The 20,635-nt window shown below is 42.9% G+C and overlaps 1 protein-coding gene and 1 long non-coding RNA gene across 4 annotated transcripts; one reads left to right on the top strand and one right to left on the bottom strand.

The window, feature by feature from the left end:
• The first annotated feature begins 2,941 nt into the window (after positions 1–2,941).
• Pak1ip1 (PAK1 interacting protein 1) lies at positions 2,942–15,245 on the top strand. 2 transcript variants are annotated; one of them, XM_052728094.1, is made up of 10 exons: positions 2,942–3,290; positions 5,729–5,891; positions 9,008–9,128; positions 9,203–9,277; positions 10,366–10,418; positions 11,368–11,513; positions 11,596–11,693; positions 13,500–13,599; positions 14,527–14,650; positions 14,763–15,245. In XM_052728094.1, the coding sequence occupies exons 1-10, from the start codon at positions 3,207–3,209 to the stop codon at positions 14,960–14,962; spliced, it is 1,164 nt and encodes a 387-aa protein (XP_052584054.1). In that variant the 5' UTR covers positions 2,942–3,206; the 3' UTR covers positions 14,963–15,245. The 2 variants fall into 2 exon arrangements, with proteins under 2 accessions (XP_052584054.1, XP_052584055.1); XM_052728095.1 differs by lacking the exon at positions 2,942–3,290 and adding an exon at positions 3,329–3,417.
• Positions 15,246–15,855: 610 nt separating this feature from the next.
• On the bottom strand, positions 15,856–20,633 carry LOC128103584 (uncharacterized). 2 transcript variants are annotated; one of them, XR_008215715.1, is made up of 4 exons: positions 20,505–20,633; positions 19,266–19,341; positions 17,786–17,898; positions 15,856–16,272 (listed from the first exon to the last, which is right to left on the bottom strand). It is a non-coding gene; the product is annotated as an uncharacterized LOC128103584 (long non-coding RNA). The 2 variants fall into 2 exon arrangements; XR_008215714.1 differs by lacking the exon at positions 20,505–20,633 and having other exon boundaries at positions 19,266–19,876.
• Between the last annotated feature and the right edge of the window lie 2 nt (positions 20,634–20,635).

Raw genomic sequence — 20,635 nt, 5'->3', positions numbered from 1 at the left:
TCCATCTGTTGATATAGACAGCTTGGTTTCTTTGCTATAGTGAATACAGCAGCAATAAACATGTGGGTGCCAATGTCTCTGTGGTAGGATTGGAGATCCTGGCTATATCCCCAGGAGTGAAATAGTGGGGTTACATGGAAGTTCTATTTTAATTTTTTGAAGAACCTCCAAACTGATTTCCAAAATCACTGTATTAATTTGCCCCTCCATCAGCAATGAGTAAGGCTTCCCCTCTCCTCATCCTCTCCAACATTTGCTGTCCAGTTTCTTGATGATAGATATTCTGACTGAGGTGAGGTGGTATCTCAAAGTAATTTTAATTGGCATTTCCCTGATGTTGAGCACTTTCAAAAATAGTTATTGGCACTTGTTTCTTTCTTGAAAACTGTCCATTCATTAATTTGCAATTGATTAGCAGTTTTATTTCCTTGGTATCTAATCTCTACAATTCCTTGTAAATTCTGGGTATTAAGTCACCTGTCTGGAGCGTAGCTGGTAGATTTTCTCCCATTCTGTGGGCTGTTTGCTCTGATAGTTTCCTTTGTTGTCTGGAAAGTTTTTATTTCTAAGTAGTCCTAACTGTTGGTAAGTAGGGAGTTCCTATTCTATTGGTGTTCTATTCAGAAAGTTCTTGTCTACACCAAGAACACTTGAAGAATATTCCCTATGTTTTCTTCTAGATGTTTCAGCATTTCAGGTTGTAAATTCTTTAATCTATTTTGAACTGATTTTTGCACAAGGTGAAAGATATGAATCTAGTTTCATTCTTCTGCAAGTAGATATCCAATTTTGCTTGCACTAATTAATGAACGTATTACACCCCGCCCCCAAAGTGTGTTTTTGCTTCCTTTGTCAAGAATTAAGTGGGCATAACTTTGCCATTTTATTTCTGGGTCCTCTATTCCATTAGTCTGTTTTTACACCAGTACCAGGTTGTTTTTATCACTATAGCTCTATAGTATAATTTGAGGTCAGGTGGTATTCTTACTTCTTAGAATTGCTTTGGCTATTTTTTTTGTACATGTGGTTCCATATTAATTCTTGCATTGTTTTCTAAATTCTTCAACTATGATATTGATATTGTATTAAATCTGTAGGTTAATTTTTGTAATACAGTCATTTTTACAATACTAATTCTACCAATCCAGGAGCATGGAAGATTTTTTTTCATAACTTTCTCTAATAAAGATAGGGAAATTAATGAAATAGAGATGAAGAACTTTTAACAATCACATTTCCTCTGTGGTATTTCAGAAATACCCACACATATTTCTCCAACAATGACTGGTATTTCCTTGAAAATAATGAGACAAAGGGGAGGAGGGGCTTCCAGGAACAACAGAGTAAACAAAGCACACAATTCTGAAACAGTTTTACTCATTTCCCCCCAATTTTGGATACTATTACTATGCATTAAAATGAGCATGATCTGAAGTTAAATGTAACAAACCATGCATAGTGCGAAATGAGACTTTCTCACTTTGTTCCAAGCTAACGGAGCATATTCCAACTTTTGTGGTTCTCCGGAGAAAATGATTAAGTTTAAAAAACATCCTCAGTGGCCGGCGGTGGTGGCGCACGCCTTTAATCCCAGCACTCGGGAGGCCAAGGCAGGCGGATTTCTTCATTCAAGACTAGCCTGGTCTGTACAGAGCTAGTTCCAGGGCAGCCCAGGGGCTATACAGAGAGACCTGGTCTCAAAAAGAAAAAGAAAAAAAAAAAAAAAAAGCAAAACACCATGCTCAGGAAAATTAGCACTAGCTGAAGATACATAAATTAGTTAACACAAGGGTTTCGACCGGACTGTGTGCAAGTGGAGTAGTCCAAACTGGAAGAACACAGTCTTCCCACAATTGAAAGATCATCAGAACCTCCAAAGTGAAATCGTTTCTCCATACTCAAACAAAACCTTACCCGTTAACTATGTAAACAATTTGTAGCCTTAAAGAACAAGTGTCTCAAAGAAACATAAGCACCAACTAACCCACCCGCAATGACGTAAGCTCTAGATCTTTGAGGTTCTCGGAAAAACTCATTTCTAAAATATCCCTGCCCCTGTCCGAAAGTTATGGAAAACTCAATATATTAAAAAAAAAAGCCTTTCGGGGCTGGAGAGATGGCTCAGTGGTTAAGGGCACTGACTGCTCTTCCAAAGGATCTGGGTTCAATTCCCAGCACCCAAATGGCAGCTCACAACTGTCTGCAGCTTCAGTTCCAGAGGATCTGATGCCCTCATACAGCCATACATGCAGGCAAAACACCAATGTATGTGAAATAAAAATAAGTTTAAAAAAAAAAAAAAGCGTTTCATTAACCTTTGCTCTTTGCCTCTTAACACTGGTGGAGGAAGTGTACACTAGAGTAAACGCCAGTCTTCCACTTCGAACGTTACCGTCCTCCTCCCTCAAGACAATCTTCTATCTCGTACCCGGCGTGTACCCTAACGCGGGCCAGTCTCGCTAGCTATGAGATCCGAGAGCCCTGCTGGCAAGAAGCGCTGAGCGCGGCATGGTCTGGCCTGCGGGCGGGACACGGACTGGCAGGACCGGGCGCCCAGTCCAGCGAGGGGACACCGCCAGCTCCGGCACCCGGGAGCCCTGACCGTCACCGTGCCGATCCCACAGAAAGGTCCCTACTGCTTTCTGTACAAAATCGAAACCCTTCGCTTTGTCATCCGAGGCACCGGAAGCTGCCGGAGGAAAGCAGGTGCAGGGAGGCGGCTGGCCTGGGCGAGGGAGCGAGGCCCTGCCTCCAGACGACGAGAAAATCGCAGACCGAGGAAACCTAACTCCTGAACCCATAACCACCGCAACAAGCCGGGAGCCTCAGCCACGAACGCCCAGCGAAGCCGGAAGTGGCTCCGCCCCTTCCATAGACGCACCGGAAATTGGGGCTTGCGCGGAGTCTTTCCCGCCCACTTCCCAAGGCCCGCCTAGCTCACAGCTTCCTAGGATTTGCCTGCTTGCCACAACATTTTTTTTTTCCCCTCTGTTATGAGACCCTCTTCCTGCGGCTTCGTTCCTCAAGCTCCACGTAGAAGGACCACGTGACCTTCGAGGACCTACTCAGTGGCTGCAGATGCAGGCGCCTAAACGGGGGGCCCCTGAGTGATGACGTATAATCCGCGCGCCGAAGCCTAAAGAGCCCGACTCCACGTCCCCTGGGTCCCCACGCCGGCTTCGCCTGCTAGGCACGTGTGTTGCTGAATGGAGCTGGTCGCTGGCAGCTACGAGCAGGTCCTGTTTGGATTCACAGTGCGCCGCGAGCCCGCGACGAGTGGCGACCGGGAGGTGAGGCGCGGCGATCCCGGGGCTGCGGGGGGCGGACGGGGAGGGGCGGGCTGGTTCCCTCCCTGGCAGACACTGCTGGGTCTTCATGGATGGAGGACTTGCGTGGAAAACCGACAAGCTTATGCCGGTAATCCCAGCTCTCGAGAGATTGAGGCAGGAGGATAGTGAGTGCAAAGCCTGTGTAGAAAGACACTGCTCTGTACAGAGTAAAGGCTTTTCAGAGTGAGAGTATCTACTTGTTATAGTAGATAAAAATGTCTGTAGACGGGAACGAAAAAGTTGATCTCAGTGTGGAAAGTAGATGAGTGGTTGTCAGAGTTTGGGGCCAAGGTAGGGAGGTGACGGAGAGAAGGTAGCTAATGCTGGCAGAAATGCAGTGGATGGGAGGAATGGCCTTTCCTTTTTTTGCCTAGTAACTAACTATACCTGGTAAAAGGCAATTGTATATTTTAAAGTAGTTACTAGAGAATATTTCGATGTTGTCAACTCAAAGACATGACACATGGTTGAGGGGATAAATTGGTGTTTTTTTTTTCGGATCTGATCTATGTATGTATTTATTGAAATATCACATTACGCTCCATAAATATATGCAGCCATATGTTAATTAAGGGGGAAAAAACTTGCGCATTCTCAGGGTATGAAAAAGCTGCCATTTTTAACACACATGTAAATGTGAGGTGTACATTTAAGCTGGCTTTAGCTGTTCAAGGTCGAATGTAAAAATAAATTTATCTCTCACTGAGTTTCTGTCCTGATTAATAAAAAAAATTACAGCTGGATTGGGACCAAGAAAGTGATACAAATTCACTATTTATTGTGAATTTACTGTGGATAGGGAGGCAGGGTGAAAAGGTGCCAGAGGTATGGTTCCTGCTCTAGTAACCTTCCTGATTGAAGGGCTGGTGAACAACAGAGAGAAATACATGGAGTGTAGCACAGTATGAAATTTATTTTTATTAGGTATGAAAATAAGAAAACAGGTAGTTGCCAACGTGGTAGTTAAACAGTAAACAGGGCCATATTCAGGACTAGAAATGTCATCTCCTACTATTCCAAGGTGATTACGTCTGGAACAGTTCCACTCATTGCAAACACATCTGTTTTGTTGAGTACTTCCTTAGTGTCTTTTCTTTGTAGTGTACTTTTTCCAGATGCACAGCTGCCCTGAGACAGATGCAGCCACTTTACAGATGAGCAATTGGGAGATTTCTCACAGGGCAAGAGACTGCTCAAGGCCACACGGTTTACAAATGCCACATGTCAGGGCCCACCAAGTGTTTCCCAGGCTTACATGTTTTAACATTACCAGATGCTGCTTCTAAATCTAGCCAGTAACCAATGTTATTTATGTCATTTGGATAAACATGTAATAGTTTGACATAAAGCTGTAGTGTGGTTGAGTCAGGTGGCTCATGTCTGTACTCAGAAGGCTGAGGCAGGAGAATTAAGAGTTTAAAGTTTGAGTCAGCTGTGGTGGTGCATGCCTTTAATCCCAGTACTCTGGAGGCAGAGGCTGGCAGATCTCTGTGTCTGTGAGTCCCAGGGCAAGTCTGGTCTACATAGTGAGCTCCAGGACAGCCATAACTACACAGTGAGACCCTGTCTCAAGAAAAGAAGAAAAAGAAAGGGATAAAATTTGCCTGAGTTACATGGTGACTTCAAGACTAGCCTGGTCTACATAGGGAGAACTTTAAAAAAGAAGAAAGGAAGCCACATGCCCAGGTCTACTGTGCCTCAAAGGAGGCCTGTTGCTCCTGACTGATGGAAGGACTGACTGTTGCTGTGGTCCTTTAGGACTTGATGTGTGGTGATTTAGCTTAGTCATATGCAGAGAACTTTGCTGGGGTTTTTTGTTGTTTTCTTCTTTCATCCTTGGCTAATAACACTTTTCCACATAGCTCTTTCAGTTTGAAGAATACTGTGTGTGTGCACATGTGTTCTGTACTTTGTACTCATCCAGTCACATTTATCATATTTTTATCTTCGTGTAACATCACAGTAATTTGTTTTGTATTTCTTTCCTTGGAGTGAAAGTTGTATTTGAATACAGACCCCTTTGTTCGTTGTTATTTCTACTGCCCACAGTGGTGTCGAGCATATATAATGGAATAGTTACATAGATACAGATGAGAGAGAGTAGGCAGTTGTTACTGAAATTAATTCACATAAAAAGTTGAACATTTGGATGAATTACTGATATGGAAGCCTCTATATAAGTCTCCATTCCTGAGATCTGGAGACCTGCTACCAAGCTTAACTTCCCCTCCTTACACTCCTTATTCAGGTCTCCAGGCCATTTTTTTTGCTTTAATCTATGTATTATTACCTAGTTTTTCACCATTTGCAGGATCCACTAGTTGATTTTATGGATCGTGGAACTCTTGTTTTCAGAGAACTGTGATGTGACTATGGTGTTGACCTTGTTTCATTCTTAGACATGGACTCCTGTGGCTGACTTCACTCACCATGCCCACACCGCCTCCTTGTCGGCAGTGGCAGCGAACAGTCGCTTTGTAGTCACTGGGAGCAAAGACGAAACGATTCACATTTATGACATGAAGAAGAAGATAGAGCATGGGGCTCTGGTGCATCATAGTGGTGAGTCTGTCGTCGTCACTGTTCTATTGCTGTGAAGAGACACCATGACCAAGGCAACTTTTACAAAAGAAAGCATTTATTTGGAGCTATTTGGTTCATTATTGTCATGGCAAGAAGCATGGCAGCGTGCAGGCAGACATGGTGTTAGAGGGGTAGCTGAGCGTTCTACATCTGGACTGGCAGGCAGCAGGAAGAGAATGATACTGGCCTGGTTTAAGCACTTGAAACCTCAGAGCCCACCCCCAGTGGCACACTCCCTCCAACAAGGCCACACAAAGTGCTACTCCCTTTGAGCCTATGGGGCCATTTCCATTCAAACCACCACAAAAATGGAGGGAAAAAAGATGTTCCTTTTCCTTAGGTTGCTTTCCTAGTCCTATAAGGCAGGGTAGATGGGCTTCTCTGTCTTGAGGCTCATACACCTATAGCCTAAGCATGGTTAACACAGAAGACTGTAGGTGTGCCAGTGTAAAATACAGAGGAACTCCCAGAGAGCCACCCGGGGCCTAGTCATGGATCTCTGCATCCAGATCCCTCAGTAGTTGGATGAGGTTTCTAGCACAACAATTAGGGTGTTTGGCCATCCCATCACCAGAGTAGGTCAGTTCAGGCTGTCTCTCGACCATTGCCAGCAGTCTGTTGTGTGGGTATCTTTGTGGATTTCTGTGGGCCTCTCTAGCACTTTGCTTCTTCCTATTCTCATGTGGTCTTCATTTACCATGGTCTCCTATTCCTTGTTCTCCCTCTCTCTCTGGGAGTCCAATTAGCGAGAATGAGGAGGGTTTATATGAGCGAGAATTGTTGAGACCAAGGTTGGATAAAGCACAGGGACAAATAGCCAAATGAATGGAAACACATGAACTATGAACCAATGGCTGAGGGGTCCCCACTGGATCAGGCCCTCCGAATGGGTGAGACAGTTGATTGGCTTGATCTGTGTGGGAGGCATCCAGGCAGTGGGACCAGATCTTGTGCTCATTGCATGAGTTGGCTGTTTGAAACCTGGGGCCTATGCAGGATTGTTTGGCTCGGCCTGGGAGGAGGGGACTAGACCTACCTGGACTGAGTCTACCAGGTTGACCTCAGTCTGTGGGGAAGGCTTTGCCCTGGAGGAGATGGGAATGGGGGGGAGTTGGGGGGAAGGTGAGGGAGACGGGAGGGGGGAGAACAAGGGAATCCGTGGCTGATATGTAGAACTGAATTGTATTGCAAAATAAATTAAAATAAATTAAAAAAAAAACAAACATAAAAAAAAATACAGAGGAACAAAGGCCATTGAAACTGAGGCCAAGGAGGAGTAATGGTACACTCATAATTGGGTTTCTATTGCCTGTGCAAAGTTGCCCAACGTAGAGGCAGGTCAAGGGGATGGAAAGACTGGTTATTTGGTTATTTTTCATTCAACAAAGATGAAGGTAAAGGCAGGGGAGAACTCAGAATTAATTCAGTATGTACTGAAAACTTAGCCAGAGTTTCTCCCATAGAGAAATGTAGATTAAAATAGGGCCCTTTCTCCCCTCTTCAAGTTTGAGAGGCTGTGCACTGAGTATAGTTTGTGGGATTTAAGTTAGAATGTTAGGCAGTTGCTTCTAGCATAGTCCTGAGCGCCTTTGCCAAGTGTCTTGCTCTTCAGCTGAAGCCAGGCTTTAAGTGATCTCAGTGTACAAGGTGTTATACATTCAACAGTTAGAAAGGACTTAGAAGTGTAGATGGGATGAATGAACAAGGGTTCCTGCTCTCCCCTCTTGCTTGTGTAAGTCTTGTTTTTGTTATTATTGTTGTTTCAAATGGTTGACAATAAATAAGATCTTTTCTAAGGAGTGGGTGGAGTCCTGGGCAGAAGGACCAGATGTTAGGAAGCAACATTGCTAGAGAGGATATTATTGATAAGGTTGACTAGGAGGTGAATAGATGGAAATTGTGGCCCAGGGGCTTTCAGTTATATTCTGCAAAGGACCAAATGGTCAGTGTTGAGGCTTGGCGGACCATGTGTATGACCTGTGTTACAATCTCTCAGCTCTGCAAAAAGCAGTCATGTGTTATAGGGGAGTAAACTGTGGCTGCTGTCCAGAAGCACCAGACCTCTAGCCAGTTCACACAGACTTGAGAGCATCACAGAGGTAAAGGTTTGGTTCAGACTGCTTTGTGGCTAGGAGGATGTCGGGTTCTTCCATCCCAGCGCTCCTTGGCCTTTAATCAGGCAGAGGAAGTCTTGGGAGAACAAGGCTTCAGTTGGTAGGGGGAAGTGAAGGTTCTGAAGTGATGAAATGATTAAGGAATATTTGTTAGCCACTGAGCTGGAAAAGTACCATTTTATAGCATTGTTAACAAATTCTGATGGCAGTAACTGAGAACATAGACAAACCACAGCTCTGCATTAGTGATAACTGGATAGGTGGCTCAATACTTAGAAAGGAAGAGTCATGGCACACCATGCTGAGAACATTTGCATTGGTGTTTTCCCTGCATATATCTGTATGAAGGTGTCAGATCCATTGGAACTTGAATTACAGACAGTTGGGAGTTCCTATGTGGGTCCTGGAGTTGAACCTGGATCCTCTGGAAAAACAACCAGTGGTTTTTTAGCCTCTGAACCATCTCTCCAACCACTAAGGCTGCATTCTTTTTTGTTGTTGTTGTTGTTTTTTCAAGACAGGGTTTCTCTGTGTAGCTTTGCGCCTTTCCTGGAACTCTCTTTGGAGACTGGGCTGGCCTCGAACTCACAGAGATCCGCCTGGCTCTGCCTCCCGAGTGCTGGGATTAAAGACGTGTGCTTTAGTTTAAAGCTGGCTTAAAGCTGCATTCCTATAGTTCACAGGTAAGGCCCCTGCTTAGCATGCACAGAGACTCTTGAGTTTAATCTTCTAGAGCCACCAGAACAAATGAAAACTGTTAGTTTTAATAAGAAAAACTTAAGTTCCTTCACCTATAACTTTTAAGGTATGATTCAGTAGTACCAAGGCACTGGCTTTCTTTGCTTTTGTGGGATTGAACATGGATCTTGTATGTGTTAGGCAGAGCCACTTCCAGACTGCATTCATCCTCCTGCACTTCCAACCAGAAATAGAATTTGTTTTCAAAGTGAGTATACTTTTGCCTGTCTTACTTCTTCATAGGCACCATAACTTGCCTGAAATTCTATGGCAGCAGGCACTTGATCAGTGGCGCAGAAGATGGGCTCATCTGTGTGTGGGATGCAAAGAAATGGGAATGCCTGAAGTCCATCAAAGCTCACAAGTGAGTCCACTTGGTCCTGTCGGCATTCTTACTGTGCCAGCCAAGCTGAGGGCTAACTGTCCGTTTCCTTTTAGAGGACATGTGACTTTCCTTTCTATCCACCCGTCTGGCAAGTTGGCTCTGTCTGTTGGTACTGATAAGACATTAAGGTAAGTTATACATTCCCAAGGATATCTTTACTAATGTATTGTTGTAGAGTATTATTTTAAGGTGTGTCACTTTTATTTATGTTGCATTTGTTTAACTCTGTGAAGCTGTGTTACTGTGCCTGTGTAAAACACCTGATGGTCAAATAAAGAGCTGAATGACCAATAGCAAGGCAGGAGGAAGGATGGGGGGTGCGGGGCTGGCAGGCAGAGAGAACATATAGAAGGAGAAATCTGGGAGAAAGAAAGAAGTAGCCAGAGAAGGAGGAGGACTCCAGGGGCCAGCCACCCAGCTACACAGCAAGCCACCGAGTAAGAAAGAAAGGTATTTAGGAATAGAAAGGGAAAAGCCCAGAGGCAAAAGATAGATGGGATACTTTAAGTTAAGGAAAGCTGCCAAGAAACAAGCCAAGTTAAGGACAGGCATATATAAGTAAGAATAAGCCTCCAAGTATGATTTGTTTGGAAGCTGGATGGCACCCCCTCAAAAAAGCAAAAACAACCAACAACAATGTATCTTTTACTTAGCAATAACAAAATACTGTTTCCATATCTTTCCAAAGTTTTCAACCATTTTAAGTTATTGTGATAACAAGGAGAACAAGAGCAAAGCAGAAAGTCAGTGGAAACTATTTCATAACACTGGTGTAAAAATGATCTATATTGGCCAGGCAAGGTGGTTCATGCCTTTAACCCCAGCACTTAGGAGGCAGAGGCAAACTGATCTCTGTGAATCTGAGGCCAGCCTGGTCTACACATCAAGTTCCAGGCTGAGACCCTGTCAAAAAATTAAAAAAAAAGAAAAGGCCCATGTTTCAGTTACTGTAAAGGGAATGGAAGAGGAGAGTGATCTGAAGAGAAATGTTTGAACAGATGAAAATGTAGTGGATAACATGTTTAAAGTTTCAGGAAAGGGCTAAGCTTTAGTCATACTTGAAGAAAGACATTTATTGACATTGCTACAAAGTAAACAGCAGGTGCTTTAAATGTATAGTGTGTAGTGACATTGTCCTGTGTGGAGGCCTGTGATGCATTTTTTTTTCATTTAGTGACATGATGATCATGCTGTAAACAAACCTCCTGTTTTGCAGAACGTGGAATCTTGTAGAGGGAAGATCAGCTTTCATAAAAAATATAAAACAAAGTGAGTGTTTTGTACATTTTATAATAACTAGCCAGACTATGGATGTATGCAGATACATTTTTCATATATTGATTATTTTATGTGTATGGGTGTTTTGCCTGCATGTATGTCTGTGTACTGCTTGAATCCTTGGTGCCCTTGGAGGCCAAAAGATAGCATCAGATCCCCTGAAACTTGAGTTACGTACAGACAGTTGAGAGCTTCCATGCGGGTGTGGGCATCAAGCCCAGGTCTCCTGGAAGAGAAGTCGATGTTCTTAACTGCTGAGCCATCTCTCCAGCTCCATTTTTTAAACGATGTATATGTTTCTATTTAATGTGCATGAGTAATTTGCTTGCATGTAGATATGTGGACCTGGTGTTAGAGGCCAGAAAAGACTGTCCGCTCCCCTGAACTGGAGCTAGAGAAGCTTGAGGAAAGCCGCCATGTGGGTGCTGGGAAATGGACCTGGGTCCCCTGCAAGGAGGAGGCGCTGCTAACTGATGAGCTATTTCTCCAGCCCATGCTCACATGTTCTCTGTACATGTGTGTACATGTGTGTTTCCCGCTTAGATGGTATGGCCTCTGAGAACAAGAGTTTCATGTTCCTTTCTCTTCTTATGTTAGATCTGCGTTCTGCCACACCATCTTTATGACCTTCAGTAATTCCTTAAACTCTGTTTGTCTGCAGTTTAACTTCTGAAGTATGTATTAGGAATTTGTTGTGAGATTGAGACCATTTTCCCTTGGGAAAAATGCATTTTTCCTGTTTTTATGATCTTTTTTTTAAAAAAGGTTCTTTATAAGATGGGGCAAGGCCGTTGAGACAGAGTCTCTATACTAGTATGGCTTCAAAATTGCTGTGTAGCTGAGGCTGGCCTTGAACTCCTCAATTCTCCTTTCTCTACCTCCTAAGTGCTGAGCTTACAGGCGTGGGCCACCGCAAGATAAAAATAGTTTTGCCTTACAGATGCTCACATAGTGGAGTGGTCCCCAAGCGGAGAGAAGTATATAGTAGTTGTGCTGAATAAGGTGGATGTCTATCAGCTGGACACGGCGGCCGTGAGCGGCACCATCACAAATGGAAAGAGGATCTCAGCAGTGACGTTTCTTTCAGTGAGTTCCAGAAAGCAGGGTGGAAGTTTTGAGGTGTCGTAGTCCCTGAAGACATTCTGAGTGTTGATTTTCTGTCTCCTAGGACTCTGTCCTTGCAGTGGCTGGAGATGAAGAAGTTGTAAGGTTTTTTGACTGCGATTCACTAGTGTGCCTCTGTGAATTTAAAGCTCATGAAAACAGGTATTTTTTTTTAAAGCAATCTGTAGTTTTACTGAATGTTAATAGGCAATATTTCATAAATCTGTGTGTGTGTGTCTGCTGTCTGTCTGTGAGCAGACAACACTGAGACACGTCACATGTCTGTGATACCTGGCATGTAAGGAGATGATGGAAAGTGTTATTATTTCCCTGGATTTCATAATGCAGGAGGGGTGAAGTGACTGCGGCCAGTCAGTTTGCACTTTTAAAATAACTCTTAGACTTGGGGCCGAATAGCAAGCATATTTGAGCAAAGCAAAAATTAATACTGAGCTTTCGTTCCTGACTAAGCTTATCCTTTTTCTTCCTCTCTTTGCCCCTCCCCCTTTCCCTGATATTTTCCTCAGTAGGAAAAATGAAATCACATTATTGTGCTCCATCTCCATCTCCAAGTGCTTACAGTGTGTATAGAAGGGATAGATAGTCTCAGAGTAAGTAGATCATTAACTTGGCCAGGATCATTCCACACTTACTTAAGAGATCTCTCAAATCCAGGCCAGCTGATGCTTAATGTGCTTGGGTTTTTTAGTATAATTTTGAGAAAGGCAATAACATACAGCATTGCACTCCAGTGTGGTTCATCAGTGTGTTCTTCTATGTCTCCAATAAGTCTTAGTTCTTGCTTTCTGGGAATGGTTATTTTGAGAAACCTGTCTTTGTAAACATTCAGTCCTGCAGTTGGTGTATAGGCAATGCTTTCCCACAGTATCAGGAAGTAAACTCATTTTAGGAAAGCCGTTTCAAACGTATTCCTGACAGTGCTACTTCACCATTCTTTTCCAGTGATGAGCAGAACATCTGGGAGCTCTGCCCACGATGAGTGCTGCCACAGCTCACACTATAGTAAGGCAGTGGGTACCTGGGCGGATGCTCCGGCTGAGCTTCCTTCCCAGTCTGTTTGGTTGACTTACAGGAAACAGGCTGACAGGCCAGTTGAGGAGCCTGTCTGTAGAGCCACCACCAGCTCAGCATTGCCACCTCAGGACTAGCCTGAGGGGCTCCATTTTTACCCCAGGCACTTCCTCCTCTGGAGTTTTAATTATTTATTACTGTTTAATTGTGTGCTGTGCATTTGTGATGTGTGGGGTGGGGTGTGTGTTTGGAGGTCAGAAGACAACTTTGTGGAATTTAGTCTTTCCTTCCACATTTATGTGGATTCTAGAGCTTGAACTCAGCCATCGGGCTTCCCTGGCAGTTACTTTACCCACTGAGCCTTCGTGCCTGGTCCATCCATGTTATTTTAAAGTAAATCGTAGTTTGAGGGCTTTTAGGCCTGGTGATAGCATGATTTTCCTTCCATTTGAAACATTTATCCAGCAGCAATGGCAATGGAAGGTGAGTGGTCTCTTGGGCAATAGCCACAATCCAAAAACAAAAAGGCAGCTTAGACTCGAAGTGGTGGCTGCCCTGGAGTTGGAGAATTTTCCTCTTCTCTTCCTCTGAGGGAGCCTGAAGTCAGCACCTTTCCTTTCTGGATGTGCATTTGCTTGAGTTTCCAGGCTTCACCTTGCACATTCTTGTCTCCTAGATACTAGGACCTAGACGGTAACATGAGTGTCTGTACCTGTCAATTCAGTTTGTCTTTATGATACGGACAGTTTTAGCCCATAGTCTGGCCTGAAAACTCACTATTCGATGGGAATATGTAGCATTTGTTATATCGTAGCTTACTGTGTATTGGAAACTTTGAAAACACTTCAAACATTGAAAAAGCATGAGACTGTTGTAGTTTTATGATACCATACCCTTTGGAAGAAATGATCTCTGGCATTTATGTTTCTACTCTAGGGTAAAAGACATATTCAGTTTTGAAATTCCAGATCATCATGTTCTTGTCACAGCATCAAATGATGGTTTCATCAAAATGTGGACGCTGAAGCAGGACAAGGTCAGTGTCTTCTCCCAGGGTCAACACGCTGCAGTACAAGCTTGACTGTGTTATATTACTATGTGATAATATAATGTTACTGTATTAAAGTGTTACTTTAAGTTAACAGTGTTTGTTTGTTTAATGAGATTCGTAAAACATAGATCCTTAAGCTTTTAAAATCTCTTCTAGTCATGATCTGTATTGGTAGTTTTAAAGTTGGGGTTGCTGCGAGCTGCCTGGAGGCTTTAAGCTCATTAAGATCGGCTCAGGCCTCCTATTGCCCTTCCCATCATGAAAATGTGGCTTGCTTTTAACGCTCCTTGCTTTTTTTGTGTGCATTGGATCGCCTTTATCTTTTAAAAAAAAAAAAAATACTAGAGAAAAAAAAGAGTGCCATTAGAAACAATTTGAAAGGTCTTGATCAATTATGGAACTACCAGTAATTTTGAACCAGATAATCAAACATTAAATTCCCTTCTTTAGTTTCCTTATAGTCTTAGTTTAGTATTGTCTATTCTCAACTCTGCAGATTTCTCTATGTAACACACAATTTGTGTCCTTAGAATTTTATAGTTTCAAGAAATTGGCTGTGAACAGCCTAGTCAGATCAGTTATTAACCATGGTAGTCAGCTACCTCTAAGTATTGCTGTCGCATGCTCAGGAAAATACAGGCTTATGTCACCTGACAGGGGCTGTGTTAGGAAAGATTCCTCGCTGGGCAGTTTCGTCAGTGCAGTCACAGAAGCGCTGGTGGACCACCTTGCTGTGCATGGATACTGTGACACCCGGTGTGGTACACTCCTTCTGGCACTGACTGAAACATTCTTTTGTGGTACATATGGTATAATAAAACTTCAATTAGGATTATTTCAGTATGGAGAAAGAAAAGCTGTTATCCAAAAATTCCTCCCGGTTAAGTATAAGGTTTTTCCCTTCTGTTTCAGAAAGACCCCCCCTCTTTGCTGTGCGAGGTGAACACTGGTGCCAGGCTGACGTGTCTTGGAGTGTGGTTAGACAGAGCGACAGATGACAGAGCGAGCCTTCCTCCAGCAACGGAGCCCTCGCCTGGTAAATTCAGTCAGCCATTTGAAAGACTGAGCAGTCTGTTCTCTTGTTAAAGTTCACTGGAGAGTGAGAAACCGCCCTTAATGTGCCATCTCTTGTGTCTCTTGTGTTTTAGTACATAAAGAACAACCCAAAAAGATCAAAAAGGAATCTGGTGACATGATTAAGGAAGAAGAAACATCAGGACCTAAGTCAAAGAAATCTGGTTTAACTGGTAACAGCAAGGAGCCAGCAAAAGGAAATAATAGCCCAGTATCAGCCAAGAAGAGGAAAATGACAGGCGTGTTGGAAAAGAAGAGAAAAAAGACAATGTAACTCCCATGGCACATCCCAGACAGCACCTCCCTAAGAGAATGTCTTTGACAAAATTCTCCTTTTCAAATATTATACCTAACTTTTTCCATGTGAGAAACTAAAGATTTTCTCCTTCTGGAGAAAACATGTAGCTTAAAAAAGAACCACTTTCAGGTGGTACTTTGTTTTGTTAAATAGTAAAATTATTTTTGGCAGATGGCATTTTGTTATATATTGTAGTATATCATAATTGTAATGTACACTTTTTACTGTTTACAGCAAGTAAAGGTCTGAAAATACTGTATTTGAAATAATAGAGTTTTTAATACTTTATTTGGTAATGCTTGGGATCAGGCCCAGGGCCTTGCATGTTAGCAGGCTCTGCCTTTGCACCACCAGCCCCCAGCCCCCTCTTCCTTGCACAGACCTGTCATCAACAACTCTTTACCAGAAGTGGATGAAGGGGATTTTTCAGAATTCTGCTTCTAAGCACCTTAAATGCCATATCCTGTAGGTCTGTCTTTCTAAAATATATCTGTTTAACCTTGAAAACATACCTAACATGACTACAAGTTTCATTGTTATAGATGCCTACAAACCTACATTTCTTAATTATCCTAAGCAGTTTATAGTAATAGCTTTCAAGAACTAGAACTTTACATTACATTTTTAATGAGCTGCATTGGTATAATACCTTAAACAAGAGTAGAAACATAAATCCCTTATAACAAAAGATAACCTTAAATTTGTGTCAGTATACAAAAATCCATGCCAATATAAAATATTTGAGACTAGTAGTTGCTTTTTTCAGTTTAAAAGTAGATTCAATAATCTACCTTTTATCATTCCTATATCGCCTTTTTTTCTTTTCAGAAAGAGATTCCTGAATTTAACCTGCTTTGCTTAGTTTTCTCCCTGCCTGACCATGACCAGTAACAATTTGCAAATAACTCCCCCAAATGATGACAAACACCCATAATTGACTGAATGGCCATAAAAACCACTCACTCCACCTCTTGGGAATGTGGGCATCATGTTCTCTAGACTTCCTGTTGTCTGGGGGTGATGACATCTTTAGGGGACACTGAGACAATTGGGATAATGGTCAGGTCCTGGAGAGCTAGCTGTGTCATTTGTTGTCCCGTCTCTGTGTGATGGGAAAGTGCAGAGCTTATCTGAAGTCCTGGCTGGAGTAGTCTGTGAGGCTGGACAATCTCAGCAGCTTTGAAGTTGTTCTGGATGTAGATTTTTGGGGGAAACTGCAACAGAGGCATTCTGAGAGGCTGGATCACCTGGGCAACTTGCCTTCATTGGTGTCTGATCCTTTTTGTCTGAAAATACAGAAACTTTTAAAGGTAACATCTGCATTAACATAAGTATGGAGTGCCTGGTATGCTCAAGTCAGCTAAAGATGATTTTCTGTTTTATGTTTGAGCAGGTAAAAGACATCTGTCAACTTTAAAAGTCCATTTGCTGAATCAAAATCTGTATATTTGCAAAATTCTCAAGGTGATTATGAGACCCAGTTCTGAGTACTGGAGATGCAGACACACTAATCAGACTCATCTCTCATGCATTGCTGGTTCCCTTTATTGACTGCATATTTGGAAGGACAGACACTAAAAATTCCATTTAATTTCATTGTAGAAAATGTAAAATAAGCATCTTCTACCTCTCAGAAATACATAGATTTGAGAGAAGAAATTAAAGTCTTATCTAAATGGCTGTTTCTATGACGAAAGGAAAATGCATCCATGTTTATTTAACCTTTTATTTGTGTGTGTGTACCACAGCACACATTTGATGCTACAGGACAACTTTCAGGGATCAGTACTCACTTTCTACCTTGGCAATTTGGGGTTTCTCTTGTTTTTCCAGGGTACATGGCCCCTGAGCCAACTCCTTTCTCTACCTCCCATTTCTGTAGGACTGCTGGGATTTCAGAGGTCCACCAGCACAGCTGACTTCTCATGTAGGTTCTGTGGATCTAACTGGTTATCCTGCTTACACAGCAAGCTTTTACCTTCTGAGTCACTTCTCCAGCCCTTCCTTCTTGTTTTCAACATATTGCCATGAAGGATGGTCAGCCTGGTTTCTTCCAAGTGCAAAATTGGTCTTTTACCATGTTTGTAACTCAAAAACATTCTTTCTCAAACGAATATTTATTACCCAAATGGTAGTACCATATCTATACCCATAAAGTAGAAAAATATTAATTCTTTTGGTGTTTTGCTTTAAAAAAAAAGACATTCTTAAAATATATAGGTTAGTTTAATTTAGCAGTTTCCATAATCCAATGTCTCTCAGCAGCTATGGTTTTTGTATTATAGCATTTAAAAAATTTAAAGTCAACAAAGCACTATACAGGATCCAGACACTTGTATGTTTTTATCATTAACATGTCTTATTTTTATATTACTTCACTCTCTTTAAAGACTTCACTTTATTATTTTCAAACTATTTTTTAATGACTGTCTATACCCATTATCTTTTTTCTTCAGCACCTAGGCATATTAAAAATATCATAACTGTTCAAAGGTGTTTTGGTTTTGTTTTGGTCTGGACTTGACTTTTTGTGAGTCTGCAGCCTTCTCTGACCGTGTGAGCCAAACCTTAAAACCTCAAATGGCTAGGTTCCCTCTGCACAGCTAGCTCTGCCCCCTTGGTTCATCAAGAGCCTCGACTCATGCTGGGAGCCGCATTTATTGCCCCAGCTCTGAGAATTTCTGTGTTCGAAATGCAGCAGGTGTTGTTGCCTAGTATATCAGCTGCTCAAGTACTCTGCTGCACAGCAGAGTCTTTTAAAGGAGCTATGTCTCTGTATGCCATGAGCAGTGAGCCTACCCGAGAGGCGGAGGTCGCCAGAAATCTTTCTCAGGTCTTATGTGGATTTATGTGCCCCATGTTGGGCACCAAATGTAGCAAGCTTTCTTGTTGGACTTTCTTGGACTGCCAGCCTGCAAAAAACGACATGGAGACTCATTATGAAAGCTTGACCTTAGCTTAGGCTTTTCCCCAACTAGCTCTTATAACTCAAATTAATCTGCTTCTTTTAATCTATGTTCTGCCACATGGCTTTTACCTTTCCTCAGTACAGCATGTCTGACTTGCTCCAAGTCTGCTGGCGAAATTTGTGCACCTAGATTCCTCCTCCTCTTCCTCTATCCCTGGAAATCCCGCCTATCCTCTGCTGCCTACTTATTGACCATTTAACTCTTCATTAAACCAATCAAAAGGTGCCTTAGGCAGAGACACATCTTTACAGTGTAAATAAATATTCTGCAACAGGGCTCTATCTATGCAGCTATAAGGAAGCCATTCATGCTGGGTGCGGGCCTTATAGTGTGACTGCTTTAGGGCCACTCACACTCCTGTCTGTAACCCCTCCGCCATTCTCTGTAAGCAACCGTAATAGATTCATTGGTTCCTCAGGGTGAGCTTTGGCTTGTATTTGAGACCTTTTGAGGAGTAAATGTTGCCTAGTATCCCCAGGGCAGAAATTCTTGAAATAGATTGGCTCACTGTGTGGTGGTATTGTGTTCCCCAAAATATTGTGCACCCTAATAAACTTATCTGGAGTCAGAGACAGAACAGCCACTAGATACAAAGGCTAGAAAATGGTGGCACACACACCTTTAATCTTAGCACTCCAGAGGTAGAAATCCCTCTGGATCTCTGAGTTCAAGGCCACATTGGAAACAGCCAGGCATGGTGACACACACCTTTAATCCCAAAAAGTGAGCCTTTAATCCCAGGGAGTGATGGCAGAAAGGAAAGATATATAAGGCATGAAGACCAGAAACTAGAAGCATTTGGCTGGTTAAGCTTTTAGGTTTTGAGCAGCACAGTTCAGCTGAGAGCCATTCGGATATGAGGACACAGAGGCTTCCAGTCTGAGGAAACAAGATCAGCTGAGAAGTTGGCCAGGTGAGGTTAGCTGTGACTTGTTCTATCTCTCTGATCTTCCAGTTCACCCCAATACCTGGCCTCAGGTTTGATTTTATTAATAAGATTCTCTAAGATTCATGCTACATCACTGTTTAAACATCTCCACTTAAGATCTATCCCCAGCACAGAGGCTGACAGATGTGGGGTAGGTGGGTAACAGTATATAAATACTGAGTCACTTTGACATGTGGCTAACATGCCTCTTCTACCAGGCTGGCGTCCTCTCCTGATGGCTCTTATTTATCCTGTTTTCCCTGTTTGATTTAAACTGATTTTAAACTAGGCACCTCAAATCTAACCTCCCCCAACCCCACCTGTGCTGGGAACCTAACCCAGAGCCTTGTACTCTACCACCAAGCTAAACCTTCAACCTCACCTTTCCAGCACTGTGATTTGGCCTGTGGCCTTTCTTCTGTGTGGCTTGGGGAACTTCCTTTGGATACCACAGTTTGCTATAAAATAAAGAATCTAAGAGATGAGATTGAATTTTTAGAATATAAGAAGGGCATTTCCAGCAGAAAGGGTACGATGAAAGACCTTTACCTAGAAGGAGTAAGAACAATTGGCTAGCCTTGAACCCAAGAAAGTAAACGTGTGTGTGTGTGTGTGTGTGTGTGTGTGTGTGTGTGTGTGTGTGTGTGTGTGTGTCTGTGTGATTATACAAAGAAACAGGTTTGTCTGATTAAGACCAATACTATTCAGAAGAGAATTTGGAGAGCAGATGGCAGTGAAAGATAAGACAAGGCCACTCTAACCCACAAGCTACAGTAATAAAAAGAAAAACAAAACAAAAAACAACCCACACTGTAGCTGGAGTTTTCCTGCCTGGCCCACAATCAGGACAAATCTTTGTCACCCGCCAGTCCCACAGCCGCTCAGACCTGACCAAGTAAACACAGAGACCTAGCTTGGTTACAAACTGTATGGCTGTGGCAGGCTTCTTGCTAACTGTTCTGACAGCTTAAATTAATCCATTTCCATAAATCTATACCTTGCCACATGGCTCATGACTTACCAGCATCTTCACATGCTGTTTCTCATCCTGTTGGCTGGCAGTGTCTCTCTGACTCAGCCTTCCACTTCCCAGCTTTATTCTCCTCCTTGTCCCGCCTACACTTCCTGCCTAGCCAATGGCCAATCAGTGTTTTATTTATTGACTAATTAGCAACACATTTGCCATACAGAACATCCCACAGCACCACACTCCTGTGTGAAGGCACCAGTAGAGGCCACACCCTGCACTGCTTTTGGAACCATCCAGCTAAAGAATAGAGAGCTCCTGTGGCTTATGATGCCCAAGCCTGGGACTCTGCCTGTTTCCTGTTGCCCTTCCTCTTCCTCCTGCAGTTTCTATAGCAATTGTGGGGGCAATGTGAAGGATTTTCTTCCTTCTTTGGTATCCTGGGTATTTTTCCAGCTGCTATCTATGTTCCTGCTGGCTGGAGGAATCATCCCAAGGGCTTTCATCCTGAGGCATTTATGCAGATTAAAAAAAAAAACTCAGATGTAAACGTTTGATTTAATAACAGAGACCCTGGCCACTAATTTTGGATGTTGTCTTGACATTTCTCTTTGCTGACCACCCCACCATCTCATCCTCCCAATGGCAGCTTACATGCCAGGCACTGCACCTCCCTCTCGCGCCCGCCTTGCCAGGTCCTCAGGTCTCCTGGCTCATCAGCTATTGAGGGACCCAGACCGGGAAGAAGAACCCGCTGCTCAGAGGAAGGCAAAACACAACCAGCC

The sequence above is a fragment of the Peromyscus californicus genome, unplaced genomic scaffold, assembly GCF_007827085.1.
Source record: "Peromyscus californicus insignis strain IS unplaced genomic scaffold, ASM782708v3 Scaffold_8__1_contigs__length_139910024, whole genome shotgun sequence".
NCBI lineage: Eukaryota > Metazoa > Chordata > Mammalia > Rodentia > Cricetidae > Peromyscus > Peromyscus californicus.
This window is presented reverse-complemented; position numbering and strand designations above follow the sequence as displayed.

What these genes read in the sequence shown, in the direction of transcription:
- Pak1ip1 (XM_052728094.1), top strand. Translation starts at nt 3,207, where the DNA reads ATGGAGCTGGTCGCTGGCAGCTACGAGCAGGTCCTGTTTGGATTCACA. An exon ending in CGACGAGTGGCGACCGGGAG is followed by an intron (nt 3,291 to 5,728) that starts GTGAGGCGCGGC and finishes TTTCATTCTTAG; the next exon opens with ACATGGACTCCTGTGGCTGA. An exon ending in CATAAAAAATATAAAACAAA is followed by an intron (nt 10,419 to 11,367) that starts GTGAGTGTTTTG and finishes TTTGCCTTACAG; the next exon opens with ATGCTCACATAGTGGAGTGG.